Below are 12,973 nucleotides of genomic sequence, written 5' to 3'. Positions count from 1 at the left end.
GTGGTGAGTCAACTAAATGATCAAGAACATAAGGGGACAAACCAGTATCCAAAAAATTGTAAGTGGATATGTCATTAGAGCATAGTTTAGTGAAAGGAAAATTATGCTCATCGAATAATACATGCCGACTAATAAAAATTTTACTAGAAGCGATGTCAAGACAAATGTAACCACGGTGATTATTTGGATATCCCAAGAAAACACACGGTGTCGAGCGCGGTTGTAGTTTATGTATAGTGGTTGACGGAATAAGTGGGTAACATAAACAACCGAATACTCGGAGGTGACTATATATCGGAGGTCGATGATATAGAACCCGTAAAGGAGTGTCAAAAGAAATAGGTTTACTTGGTAATATATTTGTCAAATAGGTAGCCATATCAAGTGCATAGTGCCAATACTTAACTGGGATAGACGCGTGAAATAAAAGTGTTCGAATCATGTTATTAGTGGAACGGATTTTGCGTTCAGCTTTGCCATTTTGTGACGAAGTATGTGGGCAAGACAGGCGAAAAACGAGGCCGTGAGTAGCACAAAACGTTTTAAATATGCCAGTAATAAATTCCGTTCCGTTGTCGCATTGAATCGATTTTATTTTACGTTCAAATTGAGTTTGTATAAAGGCGTGAAAATGCGTTAGTCTAGCGTTAACATGACTTTTCTTTGCTATCGGAAAAGTTCATAAAAAATTACTATAATCGTCTAAAATTAATAGGTAATATTTATGGCCAGCTGAACTTAAGACAGGTGAGGTCCAAAGATCGCAATGAATAATATCAAATGGCATGCAAGTACTAGAGTTTGACATAGCAAAAGGAAGACGAATATGTTTACCAAGCGGACAAGATTGACAAAATAACTTGCGAGACAAATTACAATCAATCAATTTATTTTTCCTAAGACAAGAAATAGTAGAATTCCCGGGATGACCTAAACGATCATGCCAAAGAGACGAAGCAGCGAGACCAGAAAAATTTGACGAGGGTGGTGTCGTGTTGGTGCTCGAAATGGGATAGAGGTTGCCCTGACTATTACACCTCATGAGTTGTGTCCCCGTCCGTATATCCTTCACACAAAAACCAAAGGGATCAAATTCAATAGTGACGTGATTATCAGTAGTGAATTTTCGAACCGAAATTAAGTTTTTGACTAAATGTGGAGAATACAGAACGTTTTTAAGAACAAACGGGGGATGGGGTTTGGGAATTTTGGACTGACCGAACCCTTTAATTGGAATGGAATGGCCATTTCCGACAATAATACCATTAGGAATGCTCGAATTAACAAAAGACGAGAGTTTACCTTGGTCCGATGTCATATGGGAAGTAGCGCCAGTGTCCATTACCCACGACTCTGGTGGACCTAGACCCAAAGTATACATCGCAGCAGCAATATCCGTATGAGACGGAGGTCCCTCAGCCGTGTATGCCCGAGCAGGTCTCGGACCCAAAATACCCGAGTGACCACCACGATTCGAACCAGGTGGTCTCGCCCAAGGGCCAGCAGGATACGGGCAAGGCGGGTAACCCCATGGAGAGGGGGGCCACTGCCATGGCCCATATCCCTGAGGCCGCGGTGCCTGCGCAGTCGGAGCAGGAGCGGGAGAAGAAGTAGATGCCGTGATAGGCGCGGAGGCCGGAGTGTTAGATTTTCCTTTGCCGCCTTTACCCTTCTTCTTACCATTTCCGTTGCTACGAGTACCCTTACCGTTGTTGTTGCTCGAATTTGTAGCCGAGCCGCCGCCGTCGCTATCAGCCGAGTTCTTTGCATACATGGCCGCACTACCAGTAGCGGCCTGTTTCGCAAAACTTGCCTCCTCCAAAGTAAGCATTGATCTTGCTTGATAAAATTGGGGAAGCGGGTCACGTTGACGAATAATCGATCCGACATTTTGATAAGCCTCTGTGAGTCCGGAAACCAATTGGAAAACCAATCGACTATTAGAAACCGGAGCACCCACATTCTTTAATTGATCCGATAAAGATTTGAGGCGTTGACAATATGCCGAAACTGACGAAAAATCCGACATCTCAACGTGAGAGAACTCTTGCTCGAGAGTGACTGCGCGCGAATTTTTGTTGTTCTGAAAAATATCAGCGATACGATTCCATGTATCCATGGCGGTGGAATCAGATTTGATGACAGTTTCCAAGAGATCGGTGGATATGGTAGAGTAAATCCACTGAAGGACCGTTGCATCGAGGGTGTCCCATTGTTCCTTCTCATCATCCGTTACCGGAGCCTTTGGACCGCCGGATTTCGGCGTGATGATATGGTGAAGCACGCGGTGAGATTTTGCGTGGTTCGTAAACAGAGCAACCCACAATGGATATTGGTCATTATCCAACCCTAATTTGACCGAGATATGGTTGGAGATGTTGGTGACGGCGAAAGCCGGGTGAAACGTTGATTTGCCAGGAGCCATGAGTGACGTGAGGTCTGGTTTGACGAGAGGTCGAGAGAGGCGGCTGGCTTAATTAACGAAGAAGAAGAAGAAGAGCGGAAGCGATATTCAGAATAGAATAATCGGTGCCTTATTCAATTAATCGTTCTTGGTTAAATACACTTAGGTTAAGCTAGGTTAAGCTACAAACTAGGTAACCGAATATTAGCGAATAATTACAAACTAATCATTAGGAAACTAAATGATTTACATTATTTACTAATATTCTATCATTTCGGGTCACATTCGGATTATGTAGTTCTTCGAATCTCGGGCCAATCTTTTTAAATCAGGTCAATCGAATTGAGTTGCTTTTACCAGGTCTATAAATAAGTCTACTAATTGAAAAGATTGGAGTTGTCCAAGTCAATAAGTACACATTATTTGAAGTGTATTGACACATTATTTGAAGTTTTGAAGCATTGGATTCCTCAAAGGCGTTATTTATTGAAATTGTTGGATACTACTTTCGGGTGGATCTTGATATAGTGATTATGTACATAATGTAGCACATTATTTACGTAATTACATGTGATAGTCACACTTATTCATCCAATACATTATGTATTATTTTTATTAACTTGGGATAATTATTTTAGAGTTAAATGCACATACCTTGTCTCATGTCCCCGTTACAAAACAACGGGAATATTATTTGGGTGTTTCATTGCTACTTCGCTTCTTAATGACATACATCGGTTCTTATTGGTAAAAGACTAATATCTAGAAAATTTCCCAAATAGGATGTGAATCTTAACCCAAGATATATGGCATGATACTTCTTGGATTGTAGAAGCTAGGTTTATCTTAATTATTACTCCACTACTACTAATTATTACAGGGGCGGATTTGATGTAGACGGGATTTAAACTCAGGTCATAAGTATCACTACTCATAACTTTACCAATTAGCTAACATATGCGTTGTTACTCAGGAACTAACCAGAGGTGGCTATTTCAACGAGCTGACACGTGTCGGCCTGGCTTCTAGGATGAGATTTATGCCAGTCCGGGAGTTTGCAGACAAGCTCGGCCTAGTCTGTCTCCCTCGTTGGGCTGGTTCATGGTCAAAGATTTGTGGCATGGCTCGCCCGGGCATGCCAAAAGCATAAAAAATATAGTCTGGCTCCGCCTGACTTAGTCATGAGTTGGTTCAAGGCCAGACATGACTCGCCCGAGACAACCTAGGTTGAACAACTACTAGACCCAGCTTGTGGCCACCTCTACTCGCATCGTAACTATTACTCACTTTTGTCTTCAAATCAAAGCACCTCACAAATGTCAAAACTTCCTCCCATCAAATGTTGTTTTCTGCTATTTATATTTGTGGTGTTGTCATATGCTTATTACAATGACAATAACTTATTGTACCAAGAAAAACAAACAATGACAATAACTTTTAAGTAGTCAATTGATCATTTTATACCATGTAGCTAGGTTATTTAGAGTAACACCAAAAAGAGAGATTTTTTTAATTAAGAAGCCAATCTTGATTGATACCTTATTATCCTAATGATAATTCTAATATTACAAAATTTGCCATCAAATATATATCCAAATTCAGAATTACTTACCGTTTTTCATTGTTAATAACTTTTTGTTCTATTTGATAAATGTAGTTAAAAACTGAAAAACTAGCAAAACAAAGTATCTAAAACTTTGAAATTAATAAGACAACGCATTATAGTAAAAATGTTCGACAAACTAGTTGAAAAGTTAACTGATTATTACCAAAATAAAGTTATACTAATTAAATAATTAAGCTAGTTTATTTCTCAAAAGTTACTTTATCATGTTATTTTAATTATTTTCATTTACCTTATTTGGTTAAATAAATTACTTATTTAAAAACTTGCACAAAAATAATTTAGCTAAAATTTTATACGGATTACTTCATATTATTGTGATCACATAAACTACCTAAAAGGCTAAAATGTCTTCTAATAATATTGAGTTTTCTTATGATTTGCACGTGATGATAGTGAAAAATCAAAGTCATTGGAAAGAGGAGCTAGCCGCTAGGGAGTAAATTGGAAGTACTTTTAAGTTTTAACACTTTGTGTACTGTACTAGTGAAAATAATTTATCATCACCAACTATCATTTCGTCATCATTAATATTATAGGGGGTACATCTTTACATTTTTTTTAATAAAAAAGGCTAAAATATGGGTGATAATAATCCGAGTGAGCTCGTAGATCTCTTGTAATTAATTAGGTTTAACGTCGTTTCGAAATCGGTCAAAACTACTTTTAAGTCGAGCTTGTTCTAATTCGAGCTGATTACAAGCTTAAGAGAACTTGAAGCTCATTAAAGCTCGTTTTATTTTTATTTTTATTTGATTTTTAGTATTTTTCAATTGTTTTTGTTTCCAATCAAACGTTATTTTAGCATCTATGATCAACTTTTTATTATACGGAGTATATCTTAAGTATTTTATATTTGTATTTATTTTAAAATATTTTTTTCATTTTTAATTGACTTTTAAAGTGAAAAAAACAAATAAAGAAAACAATGATATAATTGAGCTCGAGTTGAGCTTAAGCTGATTTCAAAATTTAACTTTTTAAGCTCGAAGAGTTCCCGACTTATTCTAAACTCGAGTTCAAATAAATCGACTGGGTTACTCTCTTACGCTAACTACACCTTTTTAAATAATATTCCACTTTTATTAATGTGAAAATTCAAATGGATATTACTCTTACTAGTATGGTAGAAAGTAAACGCAACTTCCCAATTTTGAAACTCATATACAAAATTGTTAATTCTACGGTAATTTATCTCGTTTTAAAAAGCATCAAATTCAATTCATTCTATCTTAATCTAAATCAACCGATCTTAGATTGAACCGAAACCTTAAAAACTAAGAGCAATAACAATAGTGGTTCTTAGTCTTGTGGTAATCACTAAGAACCCAAAATAAAAACTTCTTCTATTGCAAGTAAAAAGTTGTTCTTAATTTTAAGAATCGAGTTCCAAAATAAGAACTTGGTTGTTCATACATGGGAATTTGAGAACCAATAAGCATACTTTGAAAAATGTGGAAGACCAATTACTTATTTTTTATTTTTTTATTTTTTTATTTAAGAACGTTATACAAATGTCATCTATTGTGGACAAAAGTTCTTAAACATTGAAACTAATAAAATATAATATGTCATAAGGAGAACTTAATATAAAGTTCTTCTATTACTATTGCTCTAAGAATCAAAGACCCAGACCTAAATAAATTCATTTCGAGTTCCAAAACAAAAGATCCAATTCAATCTATTTTTCCGATCCAAAACTCAATTTACTCACCTCAAATTCACATTTTCACACCCCCAAAACCCTTGAAATTACCCCCTATAAAAATAGATTGAGTACCAAAAAAGTCAATGGTTAAATTAATTTTGACTGACACCCCTACAAATTTCACTCGGAATCCCATCCATTCCGTACACAAATCGCATAAATACACACCACCCACCCTTTCTCCCCTCTTTCCCTCCTAACTATAAATGCTCTTCCTCCCACAAAACACACACACAATTTCCCTCCTAACTTAAAACCCGTCTTTATATACAACGATCTCATTTAAATTTTTCCGTCTCAACTTAAAACCTTACTTTTAATAATTTCCCCCCATCACTTCCTTTATTTCCCCCTAATTAATAAACCCATGCTACTTTATATATACAACGATCTCATTTAAATTTTATTCCCGCATTAAAATAAAATGCGATACCAAAACACAACAATATCCTCCCACCTCTCGTTCGATCTCGCATTAGCGAAATCGAATTCCGAAAACCTCTCCCTATTAAAACCACACCGATCCTCGGAATCGGCTTTCGAGGCAATTGTCTCATCCACAGCCGCCTGTAACCGGCCCTTATCCTTTAGAGACTTTAATTTAGTCCGTAAAGTCGGTTCAGGCGATATTAGCACGGTTTATTTATGTCGACTCCGGTCCGACGATAAATGTGAGTATGCTATGAAGGTTGTTGATAAAGAAGCTCTTGCGGCGAAGAATAAAACTCAAAGAGCGGAAATGGAGAAGAAGATATTAAAAATGTTGGATCATCCTTTTTTACCGACGCTTTATGCTCAATTTGATGCGTCGCATTTTTCTTGTATTGTTATGGAGTATTGTTCTGGAGGTGATTTGTATTCGCTTCGATCCAAACTTCCGAATAAACGATTTCCTCTTCATTCCGCAAGGTATATTAATTTTTCTCGCTTATTTTGATTAAATATCTATTAATAAAAACAGTCGTTTTAAGTTTAAGACGTATAGTTAAAAAAAAAGGTTGAGTAAGGTTAAGACGGTATCAAATGAGATTCTGTATCGAATTTATTCGTTCAGTATTATTTTTTCCAACTCATTTTGTTTGTTATGTCACATATTCAATGTACACAAGATAGTTTAATAACGAAGTAGATTATTGATTAATAAAGTATGATTATGTATGACTTTAATTAATCGGTCTGATTAAATCACATTATTTAATTGATATTCTGTATGAAAGTTGTTAAATAAAAGACGGTTTCACGCTATGAGACAGTTCTTTTATGTGAGATGTCATATTGTGCGATTTGTGAAATGAAAATATTTTTTTTAAAAATATTTTGAAGGTTGATGGCAACACTTTAATCCAATCTTTTGCATTGGAATAAATATAATTTTACAAAAGATTTTCTCATGTGACAAATGCGAAATACGAGTACTTTTTAATATATTTACGGTGAAAATTACAAACCTTTAATTTAAAAGTTTTACATTAAAATTATAAGGAAATGAGGATTGAGCTAGTAAGACTTTGATTAAAGTTATTGATTCGTAATTCCGTCTTGTATGGGCAAAAACACGGCGGGAAATTAATAGATTAACTAATAAAACAAGGGTAATGATAAATACAACCCAGTGACTGGGTTGTATTTAAAAAACCAAAAGACGAAATAAATTCTTGATATATGCATTAATTGTATTGGTTAATGTGTAATTTAGTTCTTAATTTCTAAATTAATACCCAAATTAAGAGGTATTTAATGCTTAAATACAACCCATTGAGTTGCATTTAGCATTACCCATAAAATAAACATACATAAATAATAATCACTATAAAAAGAGTACGGAATACGTTTTTTGTTTTTAGTTCATTTAATTCGTTAGATGGGAAAAAATTATGGGAAATGTGTGAAAAAAATGTTTTAGGAGTAATTAAATAAATTAAATTAATGTCATTAAATTCATTTAATTTGGTAGATGAAGTTGATGGAATAAATTAAATAAAATAAAGAAAAGAAAAGAAAAGCTGCAAGTAGTTTATTGGAGTTGCGAATTGATGGGGAGTTAACAGTTGCTGTCTGAAACATGATGAGATGATGATAGTGATTTTCTTTTTGGATTTTGTTTTTTTTTGTTTTTTAATGGGGACAACATGTACCATATTCTTCTTATGTTAACTCAATGTCTACACAACTGCATGTCTTATTACTCCCTCCGTCCCGGTCATTAGATAAGTGAATAAATGATCGGGATGGACAACGTACATTTCTTTATTTACAAAACTACCCTTCATTAAGTACGCTAATTTTAAAAACCGCCTTTTATTATACTCCATAAGAGTTTATTAGTTATTGAATTCTTTAGTATACTTAAATCGAAAAGTTATTGTTACGAGATTTTACGAGTAGTTTGAATTTCACTACCGCATTTTCATATATATTAGTGATTAGTGTGATGATATTTTAGACGTATTGTCATTTCAGATATATAGTTTCAATTCAAAAGAAGGGACCTAATTATCGACACTATTACTAGTCTACTACTACTTTGTTTTATACTCTAAAAAAAGAAGTGATTTTTCACATGAAAAGTGAAAAGAAACTTGGCATACACAATCCCAAAGAAAATAAATTGAGTGAGATATTACTCAAATATGGAGTCTGTCTAAAAGCCGCACATATCCCTTTACAAACAAGTGATTCCATACTTGGCCATTTTCTTAATTTAGGATATACTCTAGTTTCATTTTTTTCCAACATCTTTTCCTCCATTCCTGCATGCATACACTTTTCCGTGTAATACTAATATTATATTATATCCAACTTTAAATAAAATAAAATATAATATATGTACATGAATATCCGTTTTAACCCTAAAACAGATTTCATCGGATAATTTTTGCAAAAATAAAACAAGCTTTTGAACCAGTGGTGAATCTAGGGTGCTATCAGGGGCGCTTGTCGGAAATTTCGAAGTTTTTAGTCAAAATTTCCCGACTTTTTTCGAGTTTTCCTTAACTCAAATAGTTAGATACATTAAGATTTTCGCCTTCGCTGAGTTTAATTTATAGCTTTACAACCGAGCTTTTTCTTACGTCTTAGGTGGATGTTAAGCCGTTTTAAGTTTAAGACGATTAGGTCCGTATTAAACAAATATTTGTGGGTTTCTATGCACTTTTTTGGTATGTTACATCATCTCGATCGTCAGAAAATTATTTATACACATGCACCATCGTTCGTCTGAGCTTCTGCAGTACCTTTATACATTTCCAATTAATCTTACTATTAAATTATTGGTTGGTTGGTCCATGAGATGTCGTGTCTTTATATTACTAGTGTTATTTCTAAAAAAAAATCATTTATTTTTGTTGCGTAATTTGTACATTCCGTAATACATTTGGCATAATGCATGTGGAAATTAGGGTAATGTTGTTGACTCTTTCACATGATGAACTTAGTTTTCATAATATTAATCACAAAAAATAACTACTTTAGATCTTAAATGAGATCATGATAGTTCATAATATATTAATACAATACATGCAAACTTTATTCTTTCAAATTACGGAGTATTAGTTGCTTACGTTTTCGTTCTTATGTGAGGAGACAGGAAACATAATAATGAAACGTAAATAATTAATTTGAACATAAAACTTATCTATAGTTTAAGACCGGCAAAATATTTTATACTCATTATACGGAGTATTTAATTTAAGTGGAATTTTGACATTTTCATTATTACCTGAGTTCAAAACCCGTAATGACAATTAACACAACTTATGTATGCTTACAAATTGTGTTTCATGAATGCAGGTTCTATGCAGCAGAAGTATTGGTAGCACTAGAATATCTGCACATGCTAGGAATAATCTACCGTGACTTAAAACCCGAAAACGTCTTAGTCCGATCCGACGGTCACATCATGCTATCCGATTTTGACCTTTCATTATGCTCAGATTCAATCCCAGCCGTCCAATGGCCTGACGATCCAACGTCTCTAACGCCTTTCCCACCTTCCTCTCCTTCACCCGCTCACACCAAATCACCGCCTTTTTTTGCATGCCTACCTTATACCCGCCTATTCCGGTCTAAAAAAATCCAAACCCTCACAAATAATAAATTATTTGTCGCCGAACCGATTGCCGCCCGATCTAGCTCATTTGTTGGGACCCACGAGTACATCACACCGGAAGTCGCGGCCGGGAATTCCCATGGGAATGCGGTTGATTGGTGGGCTCTCGGGATATTTATTTACGAGATGATTTATGGACGAACTCCTTTTAAGGGTTCGTCTAATGTAGCTACGCTACGGAATATTTTAATGAAGCCCCTCGCGTTTCCTACCAGTGTGCCTTCCAGCTCGTTGGAAGGCCACGCGAGGGACTTGATTAAAGGGTTGCTTAGGAAGGATCCGGTTGCTCGAGTCGGGTTTACACGTGGCGCTGCGGATATCAAGACCCACCCGTTTTTCAAGGGGTTGAATTTCGCGCTGATTAGGTCTGTGGCCCCACCTTTGGTCCCTGGAGCTAAACGACCGGGCCCACATAAGCATCTGTTTGATACGATGTCGTTTAAGGATGTGACTGTGACTAAAAAGAAGGAATCTTCACCGTATGATTTCTTTTGACCAACCAACGGTTTAGATTGTTGCCACGTGGACTGGTCGGTGGTGGGGACAGTTGTATATTTGAGCTGTCTATTGACATAATATTAGAAAATTAGAAAAATATTCCCTATGTTTTTTTAGTTTTTTTAATTAATTTTTAGGAAAAATTGAAATACCGTCATCTGGTGGTAGTAAGTTTCAGTATCCGTGTTTCACCATCATATGTACATGGTAGGTCTAATATGTACTCTGTATACGTTAGGGTGATACTGAAACTCAATATCATCTGGTGACGGGCTATATCATCGTCCATTTCTAGAATGGTCGGTTTCGTAGAAGAAGTGTAAGGTAGAATATTTATGAAAATGGAGGGTAGGGTTAGATTTTAGGAAGAGGAAAGAAAGTAAGTGTTACTTTAACTAATTTTAAAGAAAGATTGCACCTTTTTACGTGCTACTAAATGTGTAGTTCGTATGATATTTGGGAACATGACCTGAAATGATAAGAAATTTGTGTTCATTTTATGTTGCTATTTTGATGAAAAGTTAGTATGATCAATCGATTATTGTTGATTACGTGGTCCTATAATTTGTGGAGGAGAAAATGTTGTTTTTTGGGGGGATTAAAAGTGTGATATCTTTGTTTTATATCCATAAATTGTTGGGTACGAAATACAAATGTTAGTAGTAAGTTAGCTTGTAAAGGTGTTCGGAATGATGCTTATGAACTGAGTTTGAATTCTGTTTGATTTGAATCATACGGATTATTTAATTTGTCTCAATGACTTTTGTTAAACAAAAATAAAATTGAAATATGTATGGAGTAGTTTTTGTTTAATACAAATGATCTTACATTTTTAAGTATTTGAAATGATTTTTAAAGATGAAATTACGAGTACATAAAATCGAGAATATAATACGGAAAACACCATTTGAAAGTGCTTTTGGTTTACTAATAATGATTATGGAAAATAAATTCTGGTCGTAATAAATTAACGTATGTAAGACGTTCAAGGAACGTTATTCTCTATACATTTTGCGAGCCGATCACAAAGACTTTTTTCTGAATTGTAGGCGATAGTTTTTAGTTTTCCAATCACTTGTGACTTGTTGGTTGGTGTGTTGTCTTTGTAACTTAACAAAGACTAATCCTACCTCATATAGTAACACTTTATTCCAAAAATTGAAACTAATATGGTATACTTTGTATATATTATATGTACGAGAAAATCATCTTAACTGAAAGGTTTTAATCAATGTGAAAATCATCTTATTAACTGAAAGGTTTAATCAATGTGAAAATCATCTTTAGTACATTGTATGTGAAAATTTGTTATCAAAATGGCATTCAATAACGTCATTTCATTTTCTACTCGTATTGTTTAGTCTCGTAACATTATTAATATTGTGATTTGACCATCAAATATAAATAATAACAAGTTCTTTTTTAAGACAGACATTTCAGCTTAAAGAATAAAATGGGTCAAATAAATGGATAAGACTAAGTAAAATATCTAGGGAATGCCTAGTCTCGTAACATTGCATGTAGTATTTGATCTCATTTACACTTTAAACAGATAATATGATCGTCTTAAGGAAACATGTCAAATAGCTGAATGCGACAAAAGCAAAATGTATAGAGAATGCGTATTCTCGTAACATTGCAGGTAGTATTTAATTTGATTTACACTTTAAACCGATGATATAATTAATTATCTTAAGAAAGACCAACCGATAAATAATAATTGAAAGAGAAAAAGAATCTTTGAACCAAAACACATATATCTATCTAATCTAACAGTCATATTCCTTGGAAACAGATGAGAATGAAGCAAGTGTAATAGAGGAAGACCACTAAAATAGGGCAAGCGTAGACAAAGGAAGAACCAATCATGTGCAAATTAGGAATAATGTAGGACATAATCTTGACATGCATTGTCATTTTCTTTGTTTTCTGTTTATTTTAACCCTAGAAATACCAAACCAAATAATCCTTCCTTGCAATTTACACCTAGATTATCACTATTAATTTGATTTGATTTGCATTATATGTGTGTTTTGTACGTGTTATTTCATGTTTCTTGTTGATGTTAAAGTAATTGCAAAGTAACATTATGATCGGCTACTTAATAGCCACTCTTTTAATAGATTGCTTCGTTGAAGGAATAATAATGCATGGATTACATTACTTGAGGTTTAGATGCATAAATCGAGATGTTTACCGGTGACAATAGTGAGTATTCTCTTTGTTACGCGTGTTTTCTGAAGAAGTAAACAATTTATTAAGAGGTCTGTTCCATTCCACTCCTAAACTCTGAATTAAGGATGAGATGAGAAATCGCAACAATAACTAGCTAATCTGCTTGGTCGGTGAAATCTTGAATATTCATTATTTTTTAATCAATTTGCTGAGATTATTTCATTACATTTCTTAATATCGATTTATATTAAAGGACTGAAACTGGGCAAATCTCTAATTATAATGTTTTATTCAACATTCATAATATTGTCGGTTTTCAACGGTACCCTATAATACGCGAAATGAAAGCTACCAAAATTTGCTCATTCAAATTGCACCTAAATTGTTTGTTAAGAATAGTTTTGTCAGTTACAAAGTATTCTTAAAATTCTAATTATTTGTTTACTTCTGATTAAA

General features: G+C 34.3%; 2 protein-coding genes across 2 annotated transcripts; one reads left to right on the top strand and one right to left on the bottom strand.

Moving 5' to 3' along the window:
* Window positions 1-679: 679 nt before the first annotated feature.
* LOC141594611 (uncharacterized) lies at window positions 680-2,425 on the bottom strand. Its single transcript, XM_074414616.1, has one exon. The coding sequence runs from the start codon at window positions 2,423-2,425 to the stop codon at window positions 680-682; it is 1,746 nt and encodes a 581-aa protein (XP_074270717.1).
* A 3,542-nt stretch (window positions 2,426-5,967) lies between these two features.
* On the top strand, window positions 5,968-10,763 carry LOC141596287 (protein kinase PINOID-like). Its single transcript, XM_074416397.1, has 2 exons — window positions 5,968-6,645; window positions 9,526-10,763. The coding sequence occupies exons 1-2, from the start codon at window positions 6,161-6,163 to the stop codon at window positions 10,337-10,339; spliced, it is 1,299 nt and encodes a 432-aa protein (XP_074272498.1). The 5' UTR covers window positions 5,968-6,160; the 3' UTR covers window positions 10,340-10,763.
* Window positions 10,764-12,973: the final 2,210 nt, after the last annotated feature.

Source organism: Silene latifolia, chromosome 8 (assembly GCF_048544455.1).
Source record: "Silene latifolia isolate original U9 population chromosome 8, ASM4854445v1, whole genome shotgun sequence".
Classification (NCBI taxonomy): domain Eukaryota; kingdom Viridiplantae; phylum Streptophyta; class Magnoliopsida; order Caryophyllales; family Caryophyllaceae; genus Silene; species Silene latifolia.
The sequence above is the reverse complement of the archived record's forward strand: the minus strand, read 5'-3'. Positions and strand labels throughout refer to the sequence as shown.

What these genes read in the sequence shown, in the direction of transcription:
- LOC141596287 (XM_074416397.1), top strand. Translation starts at nt 6,161, where the DNA reads ATGCGATACCAAAACACAACAATATCCTCCCACCTCTCGTTCGATCTC. An exon ending in TTTCCTCTTCATTCCGCAAG is followed by an intron (nt 6,646 to 9,525) that starts GTATATTAATTT and finishes TCATGAATGCAG; the next exon opens with GTTCTATGCAGCAGAAGTAT.
- LOC141594611 (XM_074414616.1), bottom strand. Translation starts at nt 2,425, where the DNA reads ATGGCTCCTGGCAAATCAACGTTTCACCCGGCTTTCGCCGTCACCAAC.